Genomic DNA, 24,669 nt, shown 5'->3' with positions numbered 1-24,669 from the left:
GTACCTGCCACATAAGGCCAGTAGGAAATCCTAAAGATTACCAAATTGTGATTTTTTGATGGCCCGTTACAGCACAACTAAAAAATACATAAAAATCAAAACTACTAGCTTATTATAAATACACTTCAATTCACTCATGAATCTAACAGACTTCAATATGGAAAGACAAAATTTCAGAAACTGATTTAATGAAAAAATACTATCAATTTAACTTGTGTACAACTGTATAAGAGCTTACAGAATTATCTCATCTCAATGTTCTTTTGTGAAATAGAAATCCATAATTCAGAGATCCACTTTAAGAATCAGTAACTGGCCGGGCGCGGTGGCTCAAGCCTGTAATCCCAGCACTTTGGGAGGCCGAGACGGGCGGATCATGAGGTCAGGAGATCGAGACCATCCTGGCTAATATGGTGAAACCCCGTCTCTACTAAAAAATACAAAAAACTAGCCGGGCGAAGTGGCGGGTGCCTGTAGTCCCAGCTACTCGGGAGGCTGAGGCCGGAGAATGGCGTGAACCCGGGAGGCGGAGCTTGCAGTGAGCTGAGATCCGGCCACTGCACTCCAGCCTGGGTGACAGAGCAAGACTCCGTCTCAAAAAAAAAAAAAAAAAAAAAAAAAAAAAATCAGTAACTGACACTATATTTTATAACACTTCTGTCATGTTGTGAATTTTCTAGAACAATATACATGAATTAATTTGCATCAGGCTTTCCCATATTATCTACATTTATACAACACCTCCCTAGTGGGAGTTTCAACGAGATTGAAATTTCACACATAAGGGAGTATCACATGAGCATTTGTTAAAATTGAAAACATTGTTATTTCTCACTTTTATAGGATTTCTATCCAGTCTGCATTCTCACATATAAGTATATGGGCGAACTGAAGGCTTTCTCACAATGTCTATATTCAAGAAGTCGCTTTCCAGTGTGAGTTTGTTCATGGCTTCCAAGTAAACTGAGACAAATAAAGGTTTTTCCACATTCTTTACAATTATAGAGTTTTCCACATTCTTTACATTTTTAAGGTTATTAATTCTTTATATTTATAGGGCATATGAAAATTCTTTATACTTCATATGCCTTCTCATGATCTTTAAAAGGTCACATGACCATTGAAGGTTTTCCCACATTGCCTACATTCACAGGGTTTCCTGTCCAGTATGAATGCTTCCTCATATTCACATGTAAAGAACTGAAGGTATCCCCATGTCTTATAGTCATAGGGTTTCTCTGAAATATGAATAATTTCATGTCTTCAAAAGGAAATGGGAGCCAGATGCGGTGGCTCACACCTGTAATCCAACACTTTGGGAGGCCAAGGCAGGCAGATCGTCTGAGGTCAGGAGTTCGAGACCAGCCTGGCCAACGTGGTGAAACCCCATCTCTACTAAAAACACAAAAAGTAGGTGGGCATGGTGGTTCACACCGGTAGTTCCAGCTACCCAGGAAGCTGAGGCAAGAGAATCACTTGAACCCAGGAGACAGAGGTTGCAGTGAGCTGTAATCGCACTACTGTACTCCAGCCGGGGTGACAGAGTGAGACTTCATCTCAAAAAAAAAAAGAAAAAAAAATGGAATAGGACAACTGAAAACTTTGCCATATTGCTTACATACATAGGGTTACTCTCCGCTATGAACTCTTTCATGTATTCGAAAGGAACGGGAACACTTGAAGGCTTTACCACATTGTTGACACGCATAGGGTTTCTCTCCAGTGTGAGTTCGTTCATGGATTCGAAAGGAACGTGAGCAACTGAAGGCTTTATCACATTGTTTACATTCATAGGGTTTCTCTCCAGTGTGAGTCCTTTCATGCATTCGAACAGAACTAGAACAACTGAAGGCCTTACCACATTGTTTACACTCATAAGGTTTCTCTCCAGTGTGAGTCCTTTCATGTATTCGAATGGAACTGGAACAACTAAACGCCTTACCACACTGTTTACATTCGTAGGGTTTCTCTCCAGTGTGAGTCCTTTCATGCATTCGAAAGGAACTGGAACAACTGAAGGCTTTACCACACTGTTTACATTCATAGGGTTTCTCTCCAGTGTGAGTCCTTTCATGCATCCGAAAGGAACTAGAAAAACTAAAGGCTTTACCACACTGTTTACATTCATAGGGTTTCTCTCCAGTGTGAATTCTTTCATGCATTCGAAAGGAACTGGAACAACTGAAGGCTTTTCCACACTGTTTACATTCATAGGGTTTCTCTCCAGTGTGAGTCCTTTCATGTATTCGAACAGAACTGGAACAACTAAAGGCTTTACCACACTGTTTACATTCATGGGGTTTCTCTCCAGTGTGAGTTCTTTCATGCATTCGAAAGGAACTGGAACAACTGAAGGCTTTACCACACTGTTTACATTCAAAGGGTTTCTCTCCAGTGTGAGTTCGTTCATGGATTTGAAAAGAACTAGGACAATCAAAGGCTTTCCCACATTCCTTGCATTTATAAGGTCCATTTCCAGTGTGCATTATCATATGTCTTCGATAGCTTGGAAGAGAAATGAATGCTTTCCCACATTCCTTACAATCATAGGGTTTCTCTCCTGTATGAATCCTTTCATGTTTTCTAAAGGAACTAGGAAAACTGAAGGCTTTGCCACATTTTTTACATTTATAGGGTTTTTCTCCAGTGTGAATCCTTTCATGACTTCGAAAGGATGTGGGACAACTAAGAGCTTTACCACATTGCTTACACTGATAGGGTTTTTCCCCAGTGTGAGTCCTTTCATGTATTTGAAAAGTTTGGTAATATCTGAAGGCTTTTCCACATTGTTTACATTCATAGGGTTTCTCTCCAGAGTGAGTTCTTTCATGATTTCGAAAAGAGCTGGGATGACTGAATGTTTTCCCACATTCTTTACATTTATAGGGTTTCTCTCCTGTGTGCATTCTCATGTGTCCTCGAAAGGTTGTGTGATAAATGAAGGCCTTCCCACATTCCTTACATTCATAAGGTTTCTCTCCAGTATGAGTTCTTTCATGTATTTGAAAGGAACTGGGCCAACTGAAAGCCTTACCACACTGCTTACATTTGTAGGGTTTCTCTCCAGTGTGAGTTCTTTCATGGATTCGAAATGAACTTCGAAAGCTGAATCTTTTCCCACATTCCTTACATTCATATGACTTCTCTCCATATTTATGATACTCATATGATCTATGTTCAGTATGAGATCTCATGTGCCTATTAAGAGATGAATGACACATATAGTCCTTTCCACACATACTGCATTCATATGGTTTTACCCTAGTAAAAGTTTTCTTGTTTGGTTTAGGATTTGGAGTCTGACTGATGGTTTCTCCAAACTGACTATCTTCTTTCCTTTCACGGAGCCTCTCTACCATATGACTTCTGTGAGAAAAAAAAAAAAAAGCACACAATTAGTGGCTTTTAAAAATAATTTTATAATTATTATTTCACAATCATTAGTAGGTAGTAGAATTACACTTTTGCCATTTTCAGGGGAAGTGTATGTTATGAATGCTCAGGAAGAGTACTTGACCAGAGCCATTATCAAAACAATAAAACTCATAATATAGAGTTCTTTTTTTTTTTTGAGAAGAGTCTTGCTCTGCTGCCGAGGCTGCAGTGCAGTGGCACAATCTTGGCTCACTGCAACCTCCATCTCCTGGGTTCAAGCAATTCTGCCTCAGCCTCACGAGTAGCTGGGATTACAGGACCCCACCACCACACCTGGCTAATTTTTGGATTTTCAGTAGAGGCAGGGTTTTGCCATGTTGGCCAGGCTAGCCTCGAACTCCACACCTCAGGTGATCTGCCCACCTCAGCCTCTCAAAGTGCTGGGATTACAGGCATGAGCCACCATGCCTGGCCAAAATTCATAATATAGAGTTTCTTAATATTGTTTCCAGGTGAAATATTTTTCAAATACTGAACAACTGTACCTTTTTTTTTTTTTTTTTTTTTTTTTTTGAGACAGAGTCTTGCTCTATCCCCCAGGCTGGAGTGCAGTGGCGCGATCTCGGCTCACTGCAAGCTCCGTCTCCCGGGTTCACGCCATTCTCCTGCCTCAGCCTCCTGAGTAGCTGGGACTACAAGTGCCTGCCACCGCGCCCGGTGTATTTTTTGTATTTTTAGTGGAGACGGGGTTTCACCTTGGTCTCGATCTCCTGACCTTGTGATCCGCCCGCCTCGGCCTCCCAAAGTGCTGGGATTACAGGCGTGAGCCACAGTGCCCAGCCATCTGTACCATTTTTAAGAAAACTTTCTTGGCAACAATTTTCAACAAATAAATATGAAATAGGGCTTCTTCCAATTATTCATTTTTTAAACTTAATGCCATGCTAAGATTCTCTCATAAGACAGTATTTTCTTTTGTAAGTACAACTCACCTTAGCTTTCTCCCCTGATTTTTGTGGTCCTCAGTGTTCTTCTCCTCCCAGTTTTCCCCTAAAATGCAGGCCCAGAAAAATCATTAAAACTATTTGAAATTATAGAAAAAGTATTAGATTCTAAATCTAGGATGAGCTGTTATCCTGTCTGATTTATTTACCAAAGTATTCCCTTTCAACATCCTAAACCTTGGAACCTTGTTGATGAACAAGAAACACTTGTTCTCTAATTGACTAAGTGAGGGAATAATTTCAGTCTTACCTATAGAGGCCAAGTTAACAAAGGTTTCTTGCATCACATCTCTGTAGAGTTTCTTCTGAGAGGGACCCAGCAAAGCCCACTCCTCCTGGGTGAAGTTCACAGCCACATCCTCAAAGACCACTGAGTCCTGAAACATCCCACATGTATAGAGGAGGACGGGTGAGACTGACAGCACTGAGGATATATACTCAGTTCATTAAAAGTCCATATATAATTCCTTTTTCTCCATTTATCCTATAACTTTGACATCAGAACTCAAATCTCTGTCCACACTTACTTCTTCATAAATTTAACACCACCATGAATATTTGGAAAGTATTTTTACATTTTTACTATGATCACTTCAAGTCTTCTGCTCTCCAATGACAGGACACACAGCATCTTGGAGAAATGCTATAGAAATGAAACAAATATTTCCAGTTTAAGACGAACAATTCCTTGTAAGAAAAATACTTTTTATCTCCTGCCTTATCATGTACTATATCACTTAGCATCCCATGAAACACAGGGTCAAATCTGTACGAGATTTTTGTGTGTGTGTGTGAGATGGAGTCTTGCTCTGTTACCCAGGCTGGAGTACAGTGGCGCCATCTCGGCTCACTGCAACCTCCACCTCCGGGGTTCACGCCATTCTCCTGCCTCAACCTCCCCAGTAACTGGGACTACAGGCACCTGCCACTATGCCCGGCTAATTTTTTGTATATTTAGTAGAGACGGGGTTTCACCATGTTAGCCAGGATGGTCTCGATCTCCTGACCTCGTGATCCGCCCACCTCGGCCTCCCAAAGTGCTGGCATTACAGACGAGGTCAGGAGATTGAGACCATCCTGGCTAACACAGTCAAATCCTGTCTCTAATAAAAATACAAAAAAACAGCTGGGCGTGGTGGCAGGCGCCTGTAGTCCCAGCTATTCAGGAGGCTGAGGCCGAATGGTGTGAACCCGGGAGGTGGAGCTTGCAGTGAGCCAAGATCATGCCACTGCACTCCAGCCTAGGTGACAGAGCGAGACTATGTCTCAAAAAAAAAAAAAAAAAAAAAAGGAGTGGCTTAGTGTGCCTAAATGGTTTATGGAATCAATAGAGTATATACTGAACTCCTTTTTTCCTTTTTAGAGTCTGGACTTTTTCACATGCCAAGAGGATGCCTACTTGATCAGCCCCCCAAAAGCACTGTGAGCACTGGGTCTCTAATGAGCTTCCCTAGCAGACAATATATAATATCACCACTTGTTGCTTGGGGAATTGAGCCCATTCCATGTGATTACATGAGGAAAGAATATTTAAAGGCTTGCATCTGCTTTCCTCCATGCCAACTATGACTAAATAAGGCTAATGAAGGATATTTAACAATCCTAATTTTAAAAAGTGTTATTGGGTAAAGTCAAAGCAGAATTAAATTAAGGTGAAAGTTGGTACATGTTCTTAGAACAAACTCAGTGTCAACAAGATGCCACTGCTCCCAAATGATATCTTTATAAAATTCTACAAATCCCTAAAACAGACTTATTAAGAGTCAAGAACTACAGGCGCCCGCCACCTCGCCCAGCTAGTTTTTGTATTTCTTAGTAGAGACGGGGTTTCACCGTGTTAGCCAGGATGGTCTCGATCTCCTGACCTCGTGATCCGCCCATCTCGGCCTCCCAAAGTGCTGGGATTACAGGCTTGAGCCACCGCGCCCGGCCCCAGCTACTCGGGAGGCTGAGGCCGGAGAATGGCGTGAACCCGGGAGGCGGAGCTTGCAGTGAGCTGAGATCCAGCCACTGCACTCCAGCCTGGGCTACAGAGCGAGACTCCGTCTCAAAAAAAAAAAAAAAAAAAAAAAAAAAAAAAAAAAAGAGTCAAGAAAAACTACTTTTCCAAACCTAAGAGGAACAATAAATGTCAAACAATGGGTAAAGTCTTTTGAAGAGCAACATAAATACTTGCCTAGAATGTATCAAGGATTTTCAAACTATAACCCTCCTAACAGCATAACACGCAGAGAGATAAATAGAACAAGGGAGGGGGAAAGTGTCTTCAATGGACTGGCATTTATAAGGAAAATTGATTAATGATAGAGCAAGCATTGTAGGGGAATGGAAGAGATCACTAACACTTTAATACATGTAGAAAAACTGTTATCTAATTGGAAAAAGCATTGCATTAGCTCTATTCCATAGACAATAACCAATTTAATGTAGATTTAAACGTGAAGAATAGAATTAAAACTCTTTCAAAAGTCACAGGCAATTTTTTTTAGATGCAAGAGTAGGGAGAATTTTCTCATGTAAGAGTAAGCCATAAAGGATGAGACTGAAAACTTCAAATATCCTAAAATCAAGAAAGTTATGGCCGGGTGCAGTGGCTCAAGCTTGTAATCCCAGCACTTTGGGAGGCCGAGACGGGCGGATCACGAGGTCAGGAGATCGAGACCACCCTGGCTAACCTGGTGAAACCCTGTCTCTACTAGAAAATACAAAAAACTAGCCGGGCGAGGTGGCGGGTGCCTGTAGTCCCAGCTACTTGGGAGGCTGAGGCAGGAGAATGGCGTAAACCCGGGAGGCAGAGCTTGCAGTGAGCTGAGATCCGGCCACTGCACTCCAGCCTGGGCGACAGAGCGAGACTCCGTCTCAAAAAAAAAAAAAAAAAAAAAAGTTAAAAGACAAACCACAAAGCAGCAGAAAAATATCTGACATACGTGCAATATAAATGAACTAGTATGCAAAGTAAAACTAAATGAACAGGGCTGGGCACGGTGGCTCACACCTATAATCCCAGCTACTTGGGAGGCTGAAGTAGAAGAATCGCTTGAACCCAGGATGCAGAGGTTGCAGTGAGTCGAGATCGCAGCACTGTACTCCAGCCTGGGCAACAGAGTGAGATTCTGCCTATAAAAAAAGAATCTAGCCGGGCGTGGTGGCTCACGCCTGTAATCCCAGCACTTTGGGAGGCCGAGGCAGGTGGATCACGAGGTCAGGAGATCGAGACCATCCTGGCTAACACGGTGAAACCCCGTCTCTACTAAAAATACAAAAAATTAGCCGGGCGTGGTGGCGGGCGCCTGTAGTCCCAGCTACTTAGGAGGCTGAGATAGGAGAATGGCGTGAATCCGGGAGGCAGAGCTTGCAGTGAGCCGAGCTGAGATGGCGCCACTGCACTCCAGTATAGAAGACACAGCAAAAAAAAAAAAAAAAAAAAAAAGAATCTAAGCATCTACATTAGGAAAGCAAGAAAATATGAGCAAATTAAACCCAAAGTAAACACACAACAGAAGAAATAGTAAAAAGAGAAATTAAACAAAACCAAAGGTGTTTATTTGAAAAGATCAATATATTTGATAAATGTACGGTACGCTAACTGAAAGAGAGAGAGAGAATAGAAATTACTAATATCACAAATATAAGTGGGAAAATAAAAATGAAAAAGTTACGGGCAAATTCCAACATGCATTTATGATAAGAAACTGGAGATAGACCTTCCTCTTTTTGAGAAGCAGTATTTATAGGAAACCTGCCGCTAATATCATATTTAATAGTGAGAAACTAGATGCTTTCCTGGTAAGATGAGGAAATGGGCAAAGATGTCCCCTCTTACCACTCCTACTCAACAGATTATACTCAAAGTGTAACTAATGAGAGGAGAGGAGAGGGGAGGGGAGAAGAGATACAGATAGGGAAGGAAGAAATATCACTGTCTTTGTCGCATGTGACATGATTGTCTAAGTATAAAATCTCGCCAGGCACGGTGGCTCACGCCTGTAATCCCAGCACTTTGGGAGGCCGAGGCGGGCGGATCACGAGGTCAGGAGATCGAGACCATCCTGGCTAACACGGTGAAACCCCGTCTCTACCAAAAATACAAAAAATTAGCCAGGCGTGGTGGTGTGTACCTGTAGTCCCAGCTACTCGGAGGCTGAGGCAGGAGAATGGCGTGAACCCGGGAGGCGGAGCTTGCAGTGAGCCAAGATCGCGCCACTGCACTCCAGCCTGGGCGACAAAGCGAGACTCTGTCTCAAAAAAAAAATAAAAATAAAAAATAAAAAAATAAAATAAAATAAAATCAAAGAATCCACAACAAACTCCTCAAACTAGGGGGAAAGGAAGCATAGCAAGGTTGAAGGATATAATCTTAATATACAAAAGTCAGGCCACGCACGGTGGCTCACGCCTGTAATCCCAGCACTTTGGGAGGCTGAGGCGGGAGGATCACGAGGTCAGGAGATCAAGACCATCCTGGCTAACACAGTGAAACCCCATCTCTACTAAAAATACAAAAAATTAGCTGGGCGTGGTGGCGGGCGCCTGTAGTCCCAGCTACTCGGGAGGCTGAGGCAGGAGAATGGCGTGAACCCGGGAGGCGGAGCTTGCAGTGAGCCGAGATCAGGCCACTGCACTCCAGCCTGGGTGATAGAGCAAGACTCCGTCTCAAAAAAAAAAAAAAAAAATATATATATATATATATACACACACACACACACACACACACACACACACAAGTCAATTGCTTTCTTACAGACTCACATTGGTGTAGTATAGACTCAATGAGTCGCCTGATTTTCAACAAATGACCAATGGTAATTCAATGAAAAAAGATAGCCTTTGTCAACAGTGTTGGAAAAACTGAACATCTACATGCAAAACACAATGAAAAAAACACGAATCTAGAAACAGACGTTACACCTTAGACAAAAACTGGCTCAAAATGGATCATAGATCTAAATGTAAAATCTAGGCCAGGAGCAGTGGCTCATGCCTGTAATCCCAGCACTCTGGGAGGCCATGGCAGGAGGACAGCTTGAAGTCAGGAGTTTGAGACCAGCCTGGGCAACTAAGTGGGAACCGATCTCTACAAAAAATAGAAAAATTAGCCAGGTGTGGTGGTGCACACTTGTAGTCCCACCTACTCAGGAGGCTGAAGTGGGAGGAGTGCTTGCACCCAGGAGGTTGAGGCTGCAGTAAGTCAAGATTGCACTACTGCGCTCTGGCCTGGGCAACAGAGGGAGACCTTGTCTCAAAAAAAAAAAAAAAAAAGTAAAGCTATAGGATACCTAACAGTTAATAAAGAAGAAAACGTAGGTGACCCTGTGTTTGGTGATAAATTTTTAGATATAAGCAAAATCCATACAAAATAAATCAGTAAGTTTGACTTCATTAAAATGAAAAAGCTCCTCCTCTACGAAAGCTCTGTGTTAAGAGAATGAAAAAGACTCTAGAGCCTTTTGTGGTAGGGGTACCCATTTAAGGTGGGCCAATTTGCAAGTAACAGCATAAATGGGCTTAAGTAAAATTTATAAACAAGGACTATGTTGCCTCCAGAACATCAAAAGAACCTAGAAGATGCTGTGGGTAGTCAGAGGGACAATAGCTATTTCATAGTACTGTCAGGGATGGAGCGGCCCTCCTTTTACCAAATGGTTTTTAGGAATTTAACCAAAACATAAAGGTCTCTTATTTTATATGTGGAGCAATGGACTTTTTGTAAGCTCTATTTTTTTTCAGTATTTATGTATCCTGAATGAATGTCAAAACAATGTCCTCAGACAAGGCTGTCATTAATGTAATGTCATACCTGTGCTCCTGGAGCTCAGACAAGGCTGTCATTAATGTAATGTCATACCTGTGCTCCTGGAGAAAGGTGGATGCAGTTCAGATTTTGCATGCAAAGACTGTGATGGCAAGGCTGTTGAGGTTCCCTTGGGAAACTAGGTAAAGGTGTATAATCAGCCTTCAGAGGTAAAACTGCAAACTACAGCTAAGTGGCTGTTGAAATAAGCACTAAACAGAACAGACATAAACAAATCCGTGAGATGGTGAGAAACAGAACAGACATATACAAATCTGTGAGACGGTGAAATCTGTGAGATCAGTTGGATGGTGTCAGTAATTTCCATGTTGGGTATTGGTATAGGGGCTTAATGAGTGCAACCACAGCATTAAGGTTGTGGTAATCCATTGTGGGTTGCCATTCATTCTTTGCAAGTTTAAGAAAGGCCAAAGTGTACTGTTAAAACGAGAAGCAATCACTTCCTCACTAAATAGGTTTTATATAATATTTTTCAATCCTTCAAGGCCCTGTTCAATTTATATTAAGCCATCATAACTAATTTAACTAGGGAGTAAGTTCCATAGGGTCTCATTCTGTCAAGCCAATTTGTAAGTGCCAAAGATTTCATTTAAATTTAATTTAAATTTCACTTATGACTCACTGGTTTAGAGTTCACCTGTTCACTCTGGGATATTTTAGGACACTGGGTGCTATGAACATGGGGAATTTAGGCACAGTTATGATGGCTAAGATGAGACATACTTATTTGTCCTCTATTTTATATTCAGTAACTCCCTTAAGATTATTAGGGGATACCTTGCTTAAATTTTAGTGGGTCTACCAGGTATAACCATAATTTGAGCCCTCGTATTGGCTAATCCTATAGTGTGTCAATTAATACATTACATAAGATGTTAAAATTAATACAGAGCCTATGACAGAGAGGCTCTTTTATCTTTTTTGTTGTCTAAATTCCTTTAGTCTATTTGGAATTTCCAATTGGGTCAAATTGTGGACCTCTTTCTCAGCATGTTTTCTTTTGTTCCTTTCCTTCCAAACATGTTTGTTTTGTTTTTGTTTTTGTCCCTGGGTATATTTTGACAGCAAAATCCTCTCGACAGGGGAGGGGTGTTCTTTTCCCTCCAGAGAGCCACAAATCACTATTATCAGGCTTAGGGGCCTGTCCCTCGTGGCTGCTTTACAGAGTTTAAGGACCTGGGCCTTAAGCTGGCTTTGAATGAACCCTTTGCAATGCTGCAGAGGAACCATGAGTGTGCCCTATAATCCCGAGGGTCAGCATCCTTGCTGCAATAGAGCAACAGCAGCAGCACTTAAGGATCCTTGTGAGACCTGTGCTATTAGGAGTGTGGACTCAGCCCACCATCTAACAGCTGCCTTTCCCCCTCTCTTTTGTCTCTTTTTCAAAAATGACTGCTCTGGCAGGTAGTCTTTCCCATGAGCACCTTGTATGTCAGGTCAGCAGCAGTCACAGCTTCACTCCAAAACACACAGATAAGTCCAGGCCGAGAAACACTACCCAGGACCACTTTAAGGAGTATCCCAATCTCATATTCCTCTTCCTAAAACCTAAGGAATTATCAAAACTGCCAACTCCAGTTGGCTAAACATAGAACCCAGACTTGGCAGGGCTCAACATGCAACACAGAGTAGCACAACTCAAAGTACTAGCTTCCCAGAAAGCAGCAGCTGAAAGTGCATGCTGGCCATCAAGCAACAGAGCAGGTAGCAATTCAGTGCAACAGACCCATGGGGTGACGGTCAATGTCTGAACACCACGTTCATGGTACCAATTGCTATGTTGTTCCAATGTTGACACTAATAACAGCATGGAAAACAGATACCAAAAGGGTATGAAAAGACTTACTACTGTGATCACTGAGGTCCTGGGGAAAGCAGGGCAGGCTGGTCAAGCAGGTGTGACATAGCTTCAGAGAGCAAAGAAAGCCTCCTGGCCTGGGTTTTTATTGTAGTTTGGGGGTGGGGCTGCAAGAGTTCCTGCTCAAGGGCAGGAGCTTCTGTGGTTTGAATTTCCTGCTCCCAGACTTTTTCAGCTTGCCCAGGTATGCAACATGAGATGAGAGAAGGGTGAGGCTTATGATGTCCACAGCCAAAATCAAAACATGTGGAGTCCAACTACTCATTACAGAACCAACAAGAGTACAAAAAACATGCAGTTGAAATTGCTTGTTTTCATAAAAAGAAACACTGACAGTATGCTTAAGAAATTATTGAAAGGCCAGGCACAGTGCTTTATACCTATAACACCAGTGCTTTGACAGGCTGAGGCAGGAGGATTGCCTGAGCCCAGGCCAGGAGTTCAAGACTAGCCTGGGCAACATAGTAAGACTCCATCTCTACAAAAAATTTAAAAATTAGCTGGGAGTGGCAGGATACACCTGTAGTCCCAGCTACTCAAGAGGCTGAGGTGGGAAGATCACTTGAGCCCAGGAGGTTGAGGCTGCAAAAAGCTATCATCACGTCATTGTACTCCAGCCTGGGCTGGGCAACAGAGCAAGACCCCATCTCAAAAAAAATAAAAAATTATCAAAAGTGAGCATTTGGGGGTGGCTAGAGCAAGTGCCCGGGCTTGGAGTGGACCAGGATATGCTGGCAGTGAGTCTTTTCAAATTACACTCAACTATTGTGGATGTTTTTCAAACTTCCACATGCATGATTTCTTTAAAATAAACAGCTAAGGCCAGGTGCGGTAGCTCACACCTGTAATCCCAGCACTTTGGGAGGCCAAGGCAGGTGAATCACAAGGTCAGGAGATCAAGACCATCCTAGCTAACATGGTGAAACCTCATCTCTACTAAAAATACAAAAAATTAACCGGGCATGGTGGCGGGCACCTGTAGTCCCAGCTACTCAGGAGGCTGAGGCAGGAAAATGGCGTGAACCCAGGAGGTAGAGGTTGCAGTGAGCCGAGATCGTGCCACTGCACTCCAGCCTGGGCAACAGAGAGAGACTCCATCTCGGGAAAAAAAAAAAGCTAAATTTAAATAAGCCATATTTTACTACTTAATAATCTTCATTTTTAATCAACTTACTTTTGCTTTTTAAATTTTGATTTAAAATTTTCTATGTATGAAATAATTCTAAGACTTACTCCAGGCTTGGCGCGATGGCTCATGCCTGTAATCCCGGCACTTTGGGAGGCCAAGGCAGGTGGATCACGAGATCAGGAAATCAAGACCATCCTGGCCAACATGGTGAAACCTCATGTCTACTAAAATACAAAAAAATTAGCTGGACATGGTGGTGCATGCCTGTAGTCCCAGCTACTTGGGAGGCTGAGGCAGGGGAATTGCTTGAACCTGGGAGGCGGAGATTGCAGTGAGCTGAGATCGTGCCATTGCACTCCAGCCTGGCGACAGAGTGAGACTCTGTCTAAAAAAAAAAAAAAAAAAAAAAAAAAAAAAAGACTGAATCCAGCTGGGTGTGGTGGCTCATATTAGGGAATTTTGGGAAGCCAAGTTGAGAGGATTGCTTGAAGCCAGGAGTTCAACACCAATCTGGTCAAGAAAGTGAGACCCTGTCTCTACAAAAAAGAATATATATAATTAGCTGGGCATGGTGGCTCATGTCTGTAATTCTAGTTACTCGGGAGACAGAGGTGAAAGGAGTTGAGGGCTGCAGTGAGTTATGATTGCGCCACTGTACTCTAACTAGGACAACAGAGCGAGACCCTGTCTAAGAAAAAAAAAAAAACTTAATACTTTAAACACTGACAGTTACAAAAGTGCAAAATTTTCAAATCTCTTTCTAACTATAATGACAAGGTGCATTATTATGTGTCCTACCATCTCACACTGGGAGGTGTTACTGGGAATGAGTAGCATATTATAATCCATTAGCGTTTTATCTTAAGTATGTTAGGATTTTCAAATATATATATATATAAGCTTTGAGTAGTTATTCTACCAAATAAAGAAGTTCAGGCCAGGCACGGTGGCTCATGCCTGTAATCCCAGCACTTCGGGAGGTCAAGGCTGGCGGATCATGAGGTCAGGAGATCAAGACCATCCTGCCTAACATGGTGAAATCCTGTCTCTACCAAAAATACAAAAAATTAGCCAGGCGTGGTGGCAGGCGCCTGCAGTCCCAGCTACTCAGAAGGCTGAGGCAGAAGAATGGCCTGAACCCGGGAGGCGGAGCTTGCAGTGAGCCAAGATCGCACCACTGCACTCCAGCCTGGGCGAGAGAGCGAGACTCCATCTCAAAAAAAAAAAAAAAGTTCAATTGCATTTCCCTTTTAGTTCAAGTGGAAATTCATTTGCAATAGGAATCATATGGACTTTGAGGTTTTTTTGTTTGTTTGTTTTTTGTATTTGTTTTTTTTTGAGACAGGGTTTTAATCTGTCACCCAGGCTGAATGAAGCACAGTGACTCAATTTTGACTCACTGCCACCTCTGCCTCCCAGGTTCAAGGGATCCTCCCATCTCAGCCTCCTGAGTAGCTGGGACTACACCCAGCTAAAATTACCACACCCGGCTAATTTTTTTTTTTTTTTTTTTTTTTTTCTGTAGAGACAGGGTTTCACCACGTTGCCCATGCTAGTCTCAAACTCCTGGGCTCAAGCAATCCACCTGCCTCAGCCTCCCAAAGTGTTGGGATTACAGGCATGAGCCACAATGCCTGGCCTCTTTTAAATTTCAAAATACTCTGGCCAGGCGCAGTGGTTCATGCCTGTAATCCCAGCACTGTGGGAGGCCGATGTAGGCGGATCATGAGGTCAAGCGATCAAGACCATCCTGGCTAACATGGTGAAACCCCATCTCTACTAAAAATACAAAAAAATTAGCTGGGCGTAGTGGCAGGAACCTGTAGTCCCAGCTACTCAAGAGGCTGAGGCAGGAGAATGACGTGAACCCAGGAGGCGGAGGTTGCAGTGAGCCAAGATCGTGCCACTGCACTCCAGCCTGGGCGACAGAACAAGACTCCGTCTCAAAAAAAAAAAAATTTTTTTCGGCCGGGCGCGGTGGCTCACGCCTGTAATCCCAGCACTTTGGGAGGCCGAGGTGGGTGGATCACGAGGTCAGGAGATCGAGACCATCCTGGCTAACACGGTGAAACCCCGTCTCTACTAAAAATACAAAAAACTAGCCGGGCGTGGTGGCAGCGCCTGTAGTCCCAGCTACTCGGGAGGCTGAGGCAGGAGAATGGCGTGAACCCGGGAGGCGGAGCTTGCAGTGAGCTGAGATCGCGCCACTGCACTCCAGCCTGGGCGACAGAGCGAGACTCCGTCTCAAAAAAAAAAAAAAAAAAAAAAAAAAAAAAAATTTTTTTCAAAGTACTCTATGACATGCACATACAAAAACCAATCTAAAAATGAAAAATGTACCTGGGAATGTAAATACATCCATCTCTTATCTTGAGGTTCTCTTGCCTAAAAGAAACAAATATTCTGTTTGGTTCCAGAATTTTCTTTCTTTCTTTCTTTTTTTTTTTTTAGAGATGGAGTCTTACTCTGTTGCCCAGGCTGGACTGCAGTGCACAATCTCGGTTCACCGTAACCTCCCCAGCAACCCTGGGTTCAAGCAATTCTCCTGCCTCAGCCTCCTAAGTAGCTGGGATTACAGGCGCCCACCAAAAATTACATGTCTGGTTAATTTTTATATGTTTGGTAGAGACAGGGTTTCACCAAGTTGGCCAGGCTGCTCTCGAACTTCTGACCTCAAGTGATCCCCCTGCCTCGGCCTCCCAAAGTGCTGAAATTAGAGGCGTGAGCCACCACACCCAGCCCGGTTTCAGAATTGTCTTGCCTTAGTTGCATCATACCTTTCAATCGATTTACATTTTCAAACCCAAGAAACAAAATTTAACACACTCACATATGGAATAACATTAAAAAGTGTTAACAGAAACTAGAAATTCACCTGCTGTAATAGTCAGCAAATAAAGGAATCCAAAGGAAAATAAAACACTAGCCTGGACAACAGTGAGGATCTACAAAAAATTTACAAATTAGCCATGTGTGACAGTGCACACCTGTAGTCCTAGGTACTTGAGAAGCTGAGGTAGGAGGATTGTTTGAGCCAACAAAGGTGTTCGAGGTTACAGTTAGCTATGATCACACCACTGCACTCTAGTCTGGGTGACAGAGCAAGACTCTGACCAAAAAAAAAAAGGAAGAAAGAAAAGAAAAGAAAAAAGAAAAGGAAGGAAAACCACACCTGTAATCCCAGCACTTTGGGAGGCCGAGGTGGGAGGACTGTTTGAGGCCAGCAGTTTGGGATCAGCCTGGCCAACAAAGTGAGAACCCATCTCTAAAACACACACACACACACACACACACACACACACACTCTCACTCTCACTCTCACTCTCTCTCTCTCTCTCTCTCTCTCTCTCTCCTCGTCTTCTCCCTCTCTCTCTCAAGTCAGCTCAGACTAGCAGCCTGCTTCCCCACAATTGAGAAGGAAAACCCACACTCAGAAAGCTAAACACATACACAAGCTTGGGGCCCACACTCTTGCTGTTGGGCAACAACCCTTAGTGTGAGACAGTCCTTGGTGACAGAGGGCAGGGGCACCTGAGGAGCCAAAGGAATGAACTCTGGGAGCTCCACACACTCCCTCACCCCAGGTGACAGTGAAATCGCCCCTTCAATTGTCGTGAGGAAACTCTCAACTGGACTGAGATTAAGGTTCTGACCCAAATGAACTCCCCAATTTATTTATCCTGTGTCCAGGAGACAGATCTCTTGGCCTTTACAGACTTTCTCACTATAGAAAAATTACACTGGCCGGGCGCGGTGGCTCAAGCCTGTAATCCCAGCACTTTGGGAGGCCGAGACGGGCGGATCACGAGGTCAGGAGATCGAGACCATCCTGGTTAACACGGTGAAACCCCGTCTCTACTAAAAAATACAAAAAACTAGCCGGCCGAGGTGGCGGACGCCTGTAGTCCCAGCTACTCGGGAGGCGGAGGCAGGAGAATGGCGTGAACCCGGGAGGCGGAGCTTGCAGTGAGCTGAGATCCGGCCACTGCACTCCAGCCTGGGTGACAGCGCGAGACTCCGTCTCAAAAAAAAAAAAAAAAAAAAAAAAAGAAAAATTACACTGAGTGCACCTACACAACAGATGCAAAACTCAAACCTAATGTCTAAAAATAGGCCCAAGGAAACCACAAGTATGCCCTCAGGAAGAGCATCACTCAATTCAGCCAATCCCCTAATGTGCATTCAGACCCCCAGTTTTCCAGTGCTCAGCAGCTTCTCTCAGTATAAAGGGCTCCTTTAGGCCAGGCGTGGTGGCTCATGCCTGTAATCCCAGCACTTTAGGAGGCCGAGGCGTGTGGATCACCAAGTCAAGAAATCGAGACCATCCTGGCCAATGTAGTGAAATCCCATCTCTACTAAAAATACAAAAAAAAAAAAAAAATTAGCCGGGTGTCGTGGCGGGCGCCTGTAGTCCCAGCTACTTGGGAGGCTGAGGCAGGAGAATCTCTTGAACCCATGAGGCAGAGGTTGCAGTGACCCGAGATTGAGCCACTGCACTCCAGCCTGGCGACAGAGCGAGACTCCATCTCAAAAAAACAAAAAACAAAAACAAAGGGCACCTTCCACAGTAGGTATGAGCAGATAGGACACCTGCAGGGGAGGCTCCCTAGGAAGAAACAACTGGGCCTTCAATTACATCCCGTGGCAGACCCAAGGGTTGGCCTTAGAGCTTGGAGTCACTGACCTCAGTCTTCCAGTCCTCTTTGCTCTCCAGTCAAGTGACCTGCACCACTACTGATATTTAAATGAGACAAACCCAGTGTTTGAAGAAATCAAAGGGGAGGCTGAGGCAGGTGGATGACATGAGCCCAGAATGGAATTCCATGTGAAATCACCCAAAAGGAAAGAACAGACCTGAGGAACTTACTACACATGCTCAGAAGAAAAAAAGAGAAACAAAAATTTTTAATAAATGCAATATGATACTGGGATATTTTATTATTATTATTATTATTTGATGTTTTTGAGACAAGGTGTGAGACCTTGCTCAGCCTGGAGTGCACTGGCACAATCAAGGCTCAAGGCAGCCTCAACCCCCCCGACTCAAGCAAACCTCCTGCCTCAGCCTCTCAAGTAGCTGGGGCTACAAGTGCAGGTCATTACGCACAGCTTTTTTTTTTTTTTTTTTTTTTTTTTTTTTTTTTTCCTACTAGAGATGAGGTCTCTCTATGTCATCTAGGCTGGTCTTGAACTCCTGAGCTCAAGTGATCCTGACTCAGTCTCCCAAAGTGCTAGGATTACAGGCGTGAGCCACTGCTCCCGGCTTGGTATTTTACTATTTTCTGAAATCTATCTCTTTCCTTCCCCTTTGGAAATTTACATCCACTCTAAATGTTTATTTTACTTTTTTATTTTTTATTTTTTTGAGACAGAGTCTCACTCTGTCGCCCAGACTGTAGTGCAGTGGCGCAATCTCAGTTCAACTGCAACCTCTGCCTCCTGGGTTCAAGCTATTCTCCTGCCTCAGCCTCCTGAGTAGCCAGGATTACAGACGTCCACCACCATGCCCGGCTAATTTTTTGTATTTTTTAGTAGAGACAGGGTTTTGCCATGTTGGCTAGGCTATAGGTCTCCTAATTACATATATTTTACATTTTTCGAGAATCAATTGAGTAAATCTTTTCAAGGTGAAAAGCCCAGGGAGGGGAAGTGCTGCGCTGGAAAGGACAGATCGCCCAGAAAAGTTTCCAAAAAGGAGACTCAACCCAAAGGAGTTCCCATAGGATGTCAGGTCCCAGGATAGATACTGGCAAGAGAGGCACAAGCATTTTACACGAGGTAGCTTCAGGTCCTTCTCCCCTGTTTTCCTCTCATGTAAATACCCAAAGCATACATTAAATCTTTTAAAAAGAACCATCCATTCCTCTGTACAAAAAGGATAATTAAAATACTGCGTCTGGTTGAAATGCCCCACAGAAGACAGTTAATAACGACGTTGTGAACTGGAGAGAAGACATCGGCATTTGAAAGGAATCTAGAAATTTAGGGATTTATTCCCAGCTCTGGGAAGAACCAGGCTGGAAGACAGGGTCGTGGATTTGAGATCTGGCTTCCCATACACTTGGAAACCTTGAGAAACGAGTCCTCCCTTGGGAAGAAAAGAGGGCCTGAGGACCCCACACAACACTGCTCCTCAAACGCACGAACCCCACGACCCAGGCAAGATTCCCCCCATGACCCTCCCGTGCCCCTGCACAATCTGGGGAGACGCGGGACTGCGGGCTCGGAGCTGCCCAGAGAGGGCTCCAGGGCTGGGGCCGCAGTCGCCGCGCAGGGACTGGACAGGACGCATGGGGTCCCGGCTGCTGGCCCAGCCCCACCCTGCGGCCAGAGACCGAGGGCCGAGCTGCGCCAGGGGGACTCGGGTCCACAGACCCGGGAGACAACGGCGGGGAGGCCTGGGTCCCACCACAGCCAGATCCGGCCGGTTCCAACCCGCCTGTCTCCCCCATCTCAAGACGCTCAGCCCCGCACACTCACCATTTCCCAGACTCTGGGATGTCCTGGTGTCCTGTCTACTTCTCCCGCGGCCAGCACAGCTCCCACCACCACCCGAGAGGCCCTTTTGGGGTGAGGAGACCCCATAGCGGAGCGCAGCGGCTCGTAGAGACGTCCTCGCCGTTTGCGCAGCGTCCCCTCCGCCCGCCTTCCCGGCGAAGCCCCTGATTGGACGTTGCACTCTTGGACCTGCCTTTCTTGCCTGAGTGACAGCTGGTCGGGAAGTCGCGTCTCTAAGCAACCTGCATTCGTCTGGGGTCAGGGATCTGTTCCCCTGCCACGGATATTTGCAACTAAGCAGAATTTGTTAACGTACCCGGGGTCGGGCGCTGGTGTCTGCCTGCAGCTCCTTCTGAGCGCGGAGACACAAGCGTGCACAGCGCAGGAAATTCCAGGCTTGGTTTCCAGATAAAGAGAGGCTCTTTGTCCACAGCAAAAAGGGCGCCCGAGCCATGCCAGACTGGAGCGGGAGGGTCAGATGCTCCCAGGCTTAGCATAAGGCTTCGAGGTCATTCATGGGTTTCTAACTCTTGTTTACAAATACAGACACTTAGAGTGACCTCATCATACCTAACAAAGAGTCTGACTACGTTTTAATCTTTGACAACTGACAGGGTTTAGGGCATCACCCATCCCTTCCCTCCCCCGCCACACTTTGCTCTAGTGGGAAGTTTGGACCCCACAGCCTTAGTCTGAGAGAAGGAGTTCTTTTTTTTTTTTTTTTTTTTTTTTTTTCTGGTAGAGATGGCGGTGCGGGGGGGGGGTTGGTCTCACTATGTTGCACAGGCTAGTCTCAAACTCCTGGGCTCAGGCGATCCTCCTTGGCTTCCCAAAGTGAAGGGATTACAGGCGTGAACCACCATGCCCGGTGAGGAATTCTTTTCAGTTCAACCCAAAGCCATGAGATGTGTTCAGTAAAACTGAACCCTGGAAGGATATTTATTTCGGACCAGTTTTTGACTGTGTCCCTAGAGAACTTTTGTGGGTCCTTTATGTTTGGTTTGTGGTTGTTTTTGAGAAAGGGCCCCTTTGTCCCTCAGGCTGGAATGCAGTGGTGCAATCAGAGCTCACTGCAGCCTCGACTTTCTGGGTTTAAGCAATCCTCCCACCTCAGCCACCTGAGTAGCTGGAACCTCAGGCGCGTGCCACCATGCTTGACTAATTTCTTTCTTTTTATTTTTATTTTGTAGAAACAGGGTCTCGGCCGGGCGCGGTGGCTCAAGCCTGTAATCCCAGCACTTTGGGAGGCCGAGACGGGCGGATCACGAGGTCAGGAGATCGAGACCATCCTGGCTAACACAGTGAAACCCCGTCTCTACTAAAAAATACAAAAAAAACCAAAAACAAACAAACAAACAAACAAAAAAAAAAAACTAGCTGGGCGAGGTGGCGGGCGCCTGTAGTCCCAGCTACAAGGGAGGTTGAGGCAGGAGAATGGCATAAACCTGGGAGGCGGAGCTTGCAGTGAGCTGAGATCTGGCCACTGCACTCCAGCCCGGGCGACAGAGCAAGACTCCGTCTCAAAAAAAAAAAAGAAACAGGGTCTCACTATTTTGCCCAGGCTGATCTTGAACTCCTGGGCTCAAGTGATCTGCTGTCCTCAGCCTCCCAAAATGTTAGGATTACAGGCGTGAAGCACTGCACCCAGCCCCTAGAGAACTTTGAAATGTAAATGGCTATGATATCCATAAGGCAATTAATTCCTATTTTGACTGAGATTATTTAAAAAAATAAAAGGTTATGTAAAGTTGGCATGTACCAGGAAACTCAATACACTTAAGATACTGGATCAAAACTACTAATGAGCTGAGCATGATGGCTCACACCTGTAGTTCCAGCACTTTAAGAAACTAAGGTGGGAGGGCTGCTTGAGCCCAGGAGTTTGAGACCAGCCTGGACAACATAGTCAGAACCCCCCCATCTCTAAGAAAATTTTTAAAAATTAGCAGGGCATGGTGGTGCACACCTGTAGTCCCAGCTACTGGGGAGGCTGAGGCCCGAGGATCGTTTGAATCCAGGAGGCCAAGGCTACAGTGAACTGTGATCCTGCATTCCAGCCTGGGTGACAGAGTGAGACCCTGTCGGAAGGAAGGAGGGAGGGAAGGAGGGAAGGAGGGAAGGAGGGAAGGAGGGAAGGAGGGAAGGAGGGAAGGAAGGAAGGAAGGAAGGAAGGAAGGAAGGAAGGAAGGAAGGAAGGAAGGAAGGAAGGAAGGAAAAAAAAAGGAAACCCCTGTAGCCTTTGACTATCACTGTCCTATCTTCTCATCTTCCTCCTCCAAGCCTCTGTCCTAAGCAACCATTAATTTACTTTGGGTTGCTATATAGCTTTCCCATTCTAGACTTGGAATGGAATCATATACTATGTGTTCTTTGTGATTAACTTCATTCACTTAGCATAACTGCTTCAAGGGACATTTACATTGAAGTTTGTATCAATACTTCATTTGTTGTTTACAGTGAAACAATATTTCATTGTATGGATATAGCTCATTTTGTTTATCCATTCATCCATTAATAGGTATTTGGTTTGTTTCCACCTTTTAGCTGTTATTAATAAGGTTGCTATAAACATCCATTGTACAAGTTTTTCTGTAGACATAGGATTTCATTTCTCTTGGGAATACACTTAGGCATGGAATCGATGGATTACATGGTAATTCTATCTTTAATAGTTGAAGAGCTGCCAGACGCTTCTCCTCTCCTTTGGGAAATTCGATTACACACATATTGGTGAACTAAATAGTGTTCTGCATATTTCTCAGGCTCTGTTCATTTTTCTGTTTTTTGTTTTTGTTTTTAAGATGTAGTCCTGGGCTGTGCATAGTGGCTCACACCTGTAATCCTAGCACTTTGGGAGGCCAAGGCGGGCAGATCACAAGGTCAGGAGATCGAGACCATCCTGGCTAACATGGTGAAACTCCGTCTCTACCGAAAATACAAAAAATTAGCCGGGCGTGGTGGCGGGCGCCTGTAGTCCCAGCTACTCGGGAGGCTGAGGCAAGAGAATGGCATGAACCCGGGAGGCGGAGTTTGCAGTGAGCCGAGATCGTGCCACTGCACTCCAGCCTGGGCAACAGAGCGAGACTTGGTCTCAAAAAAAAAAAAAAAGATGTAGTCCTGTTATGTTACCCAGGCCGGACTGCTTCAGTCTCCCAAGTAAGTGGGTCTACAGGTGTGCACTAGCATGCCCAGTTTAAAGAAATAATTTCTTTTTTTTTTTTTTTTTTTTTTTTTTTTTTGAGACGGAGTCTCGCTGTGTCGCCCAGGCTGGAGTGCAGTGGCCGGATCTCAGCTCACTGCAAGCTCCGCCTCCCGGGTTTTTACGCCATTCTCCTGCCTCAGCCTCCCGAGTAGCCGGGACTACAGGCGCCCGCCACCTCACCCGGCTAGTTTTTCGTATTTTTTAGTAGAGACGGGGTTTCACCGTGTTAGCCAGGATGGTCTCGAACTCCTGACCTCGTGATCCGCCCGTCTCGGCCTCCCAAAGTGCTGGGATTACAGGCTTGAGCCACCGCGCCCAGCCCAAGAAATAATTTCTTAAATCAGTGTTTGGCATTTTGCAGATCCCCTCTCCCTCCCCCAAGAAAATCTTTTTTTTTTTTTTTTTTTTGAGACGGAGTTTCACTCTTGTTACCGAGGCTGGAGTGCAATGGCACGGTCTCAGCTCACTGCAACCTCCGCCTCCCAAGTACAAGTGATTCTCCTGGCTCAGCTTCCCAAGTAGCTGGGATTACCGGCACCTGCCACCATGCCCGGCTAATTTTTTTGTATTCTTAATAAAGATGGGGTTTCACCATGTTGGCCAGGCTGGACTTGAACTCCTGACCTCAGGTGACCCACCTGCCTCAGCCTCCCAAAGTGCTGGGTTTGCAAGCATGAGCCACCATGCCTGGCCCAAAAAATCTTAATCTCCAGCTGTCTCCCGAAAACCAGTAGGCCTACAGTCTACACTATACCTTCGTTAAATTCCTATATCTCTTCCCAGTTGATTTTCACTTCTTTTTTGAGACAGACTCTCACCCTGTCGCCCAAGCTGAAGTGCAGTGGCAAAATCTTGGCTCACTGCAACCTCCGCCTCCTGGATTTAAGCGATTCTCCTGCCTCAGCCTCCTGAGTAGCTGAGACTACAGGTTCCCGTCACTGCTCTGGCTAATTTTTGTATTTTTAGTAGAGATCAGGTTTCACCATGTTGGCCAGGCTGGTCTTGAACTACTGACCATACGTGATCTGCCCGCCTCAGCCAAGGTGGAACCAACCCAATTGTCCATCAAGGAATGAATGAATCAACTAAATGTGGCCTATCCATACAATGGAATATATACACACACACACGCAGACACACACACACACACAGATAAGATTTGCAAAATTTTCTTCCATATATATACTGATCCAAAATCAATTTCCTTCCAATGTAAAGTATACATGTGGTTGGTTTGAGAAGAGCCCAGTGCCCAGGCTAGGGTTGTAGGGTTCAAACTCCGCATCAAAGTCAAGTGCTCAGGTGTTATAGTGATTCCTTTTCTAAAGTGCCTCGATAAGTAGAGGTGGGAAAGGGATGTGTGGAAGCCTCAAGACCATCAACAGTAAAAGTTAAAATGGATAGGATGAGGTCATTTTAAGTGTCTGTGTTTGTAAACAAGGGCCACAGTTCTTTTTGTTTTGCTTTTTTGAAAATAAAAAAAAACACTGCCTGGTTTCTCAAAGAAGGTCACTACATAATGATAAACAGGTCAATTCAGCAAGAGCATATAAAAGTTGTAAATATATTTGCACCCAACACTGGAGCACCCAGATATAGAAGTAGAGAATACTTCCAAACTCAATCTACAAGGCCGCTATTACCCTGATGCCAAAACCAGACAAAGACACCCCAAAAAAAGAAAACTATAGGCCAATATCACTGATGAATGTTGATGCAAAAATCCTCAACAAAATGCTAGCAAACTGAATTCAACAACACGTTAAAAATACAATGTATCGTGACCAAGTG

General features: G+C 44.6%; 3 protein-coding genes across 3 annotated transcripts in view; 1 reads left to right on the top strand and 2 right to left on the bottom strand.

The window, feature by feature from the left end:
- The window catches only part of GET3 (guided entry of tail-anchored proteins factor 3, ATPase), a 422,808-nt gene that overhangs the window by 167,869 nt on the left and 230,270 nt on the right, over nt 1–24,669 (top strand). The gene's annotated exons all lie outside the window — the stretch shown is intronic.
- The window catches only part of LOC126942481 (zinc finger protein 44), a 414,080-nt gene that overhangs the window by 373,127 nt on the left and 16,284 nt on the right, over nt 1–24,669 (bottom strand). The window lies entirely within an intron of this gene.
- The window catches only part of LOC126942542 (zinc finger protein 709), a 143,994-nt gene continuing 119,952 nt past the window's right edge, over nt 628–24,669 (bottom strand). The window contains exons 2-5 of the mRNA XM_050770256.1: nt 19,659–19,795; nt 4,630–4,756; nt 4,368–4,425; nt 628–3,366 (exon numbers count right to left, since the gene is read on the bottom strand). Coding sequence (XP_050626213.1) covers nt 1,629–3,366; nt 4,368–4,425; nt 4,630–4,756; nt 19,659–19,763 — 2,028 coding nt within the window. The 5' untranslated portion in view covers nt 19,764–19,795 and the 3' untranslated portion in view covers nt 628–1,628. The remainder of the gene's footprint in view (nt 3,367–4,367; nt 4,426–4,629; nt 4,757–19,658; nt 19,796–24,669) is intronic.

This window comes from Macaca thibetana, chromosome 19, assembly GCF_024542745.1.
Source record: "Macaca thibetana thibetana isolate TM-01 chromosome 19, ASM2454274v1, whole genome shotgun sequence".
In the NCBI taxonomy this organism is placed as follows: Eukaryota; Metazoa; Chordata; class Mammalia; order Primates; family Cercopithecidae; genus Macaca; species Macaca thibetana.
This window is presented reverse-complemented; position numbering and strand designations above follow the sequence as displayed.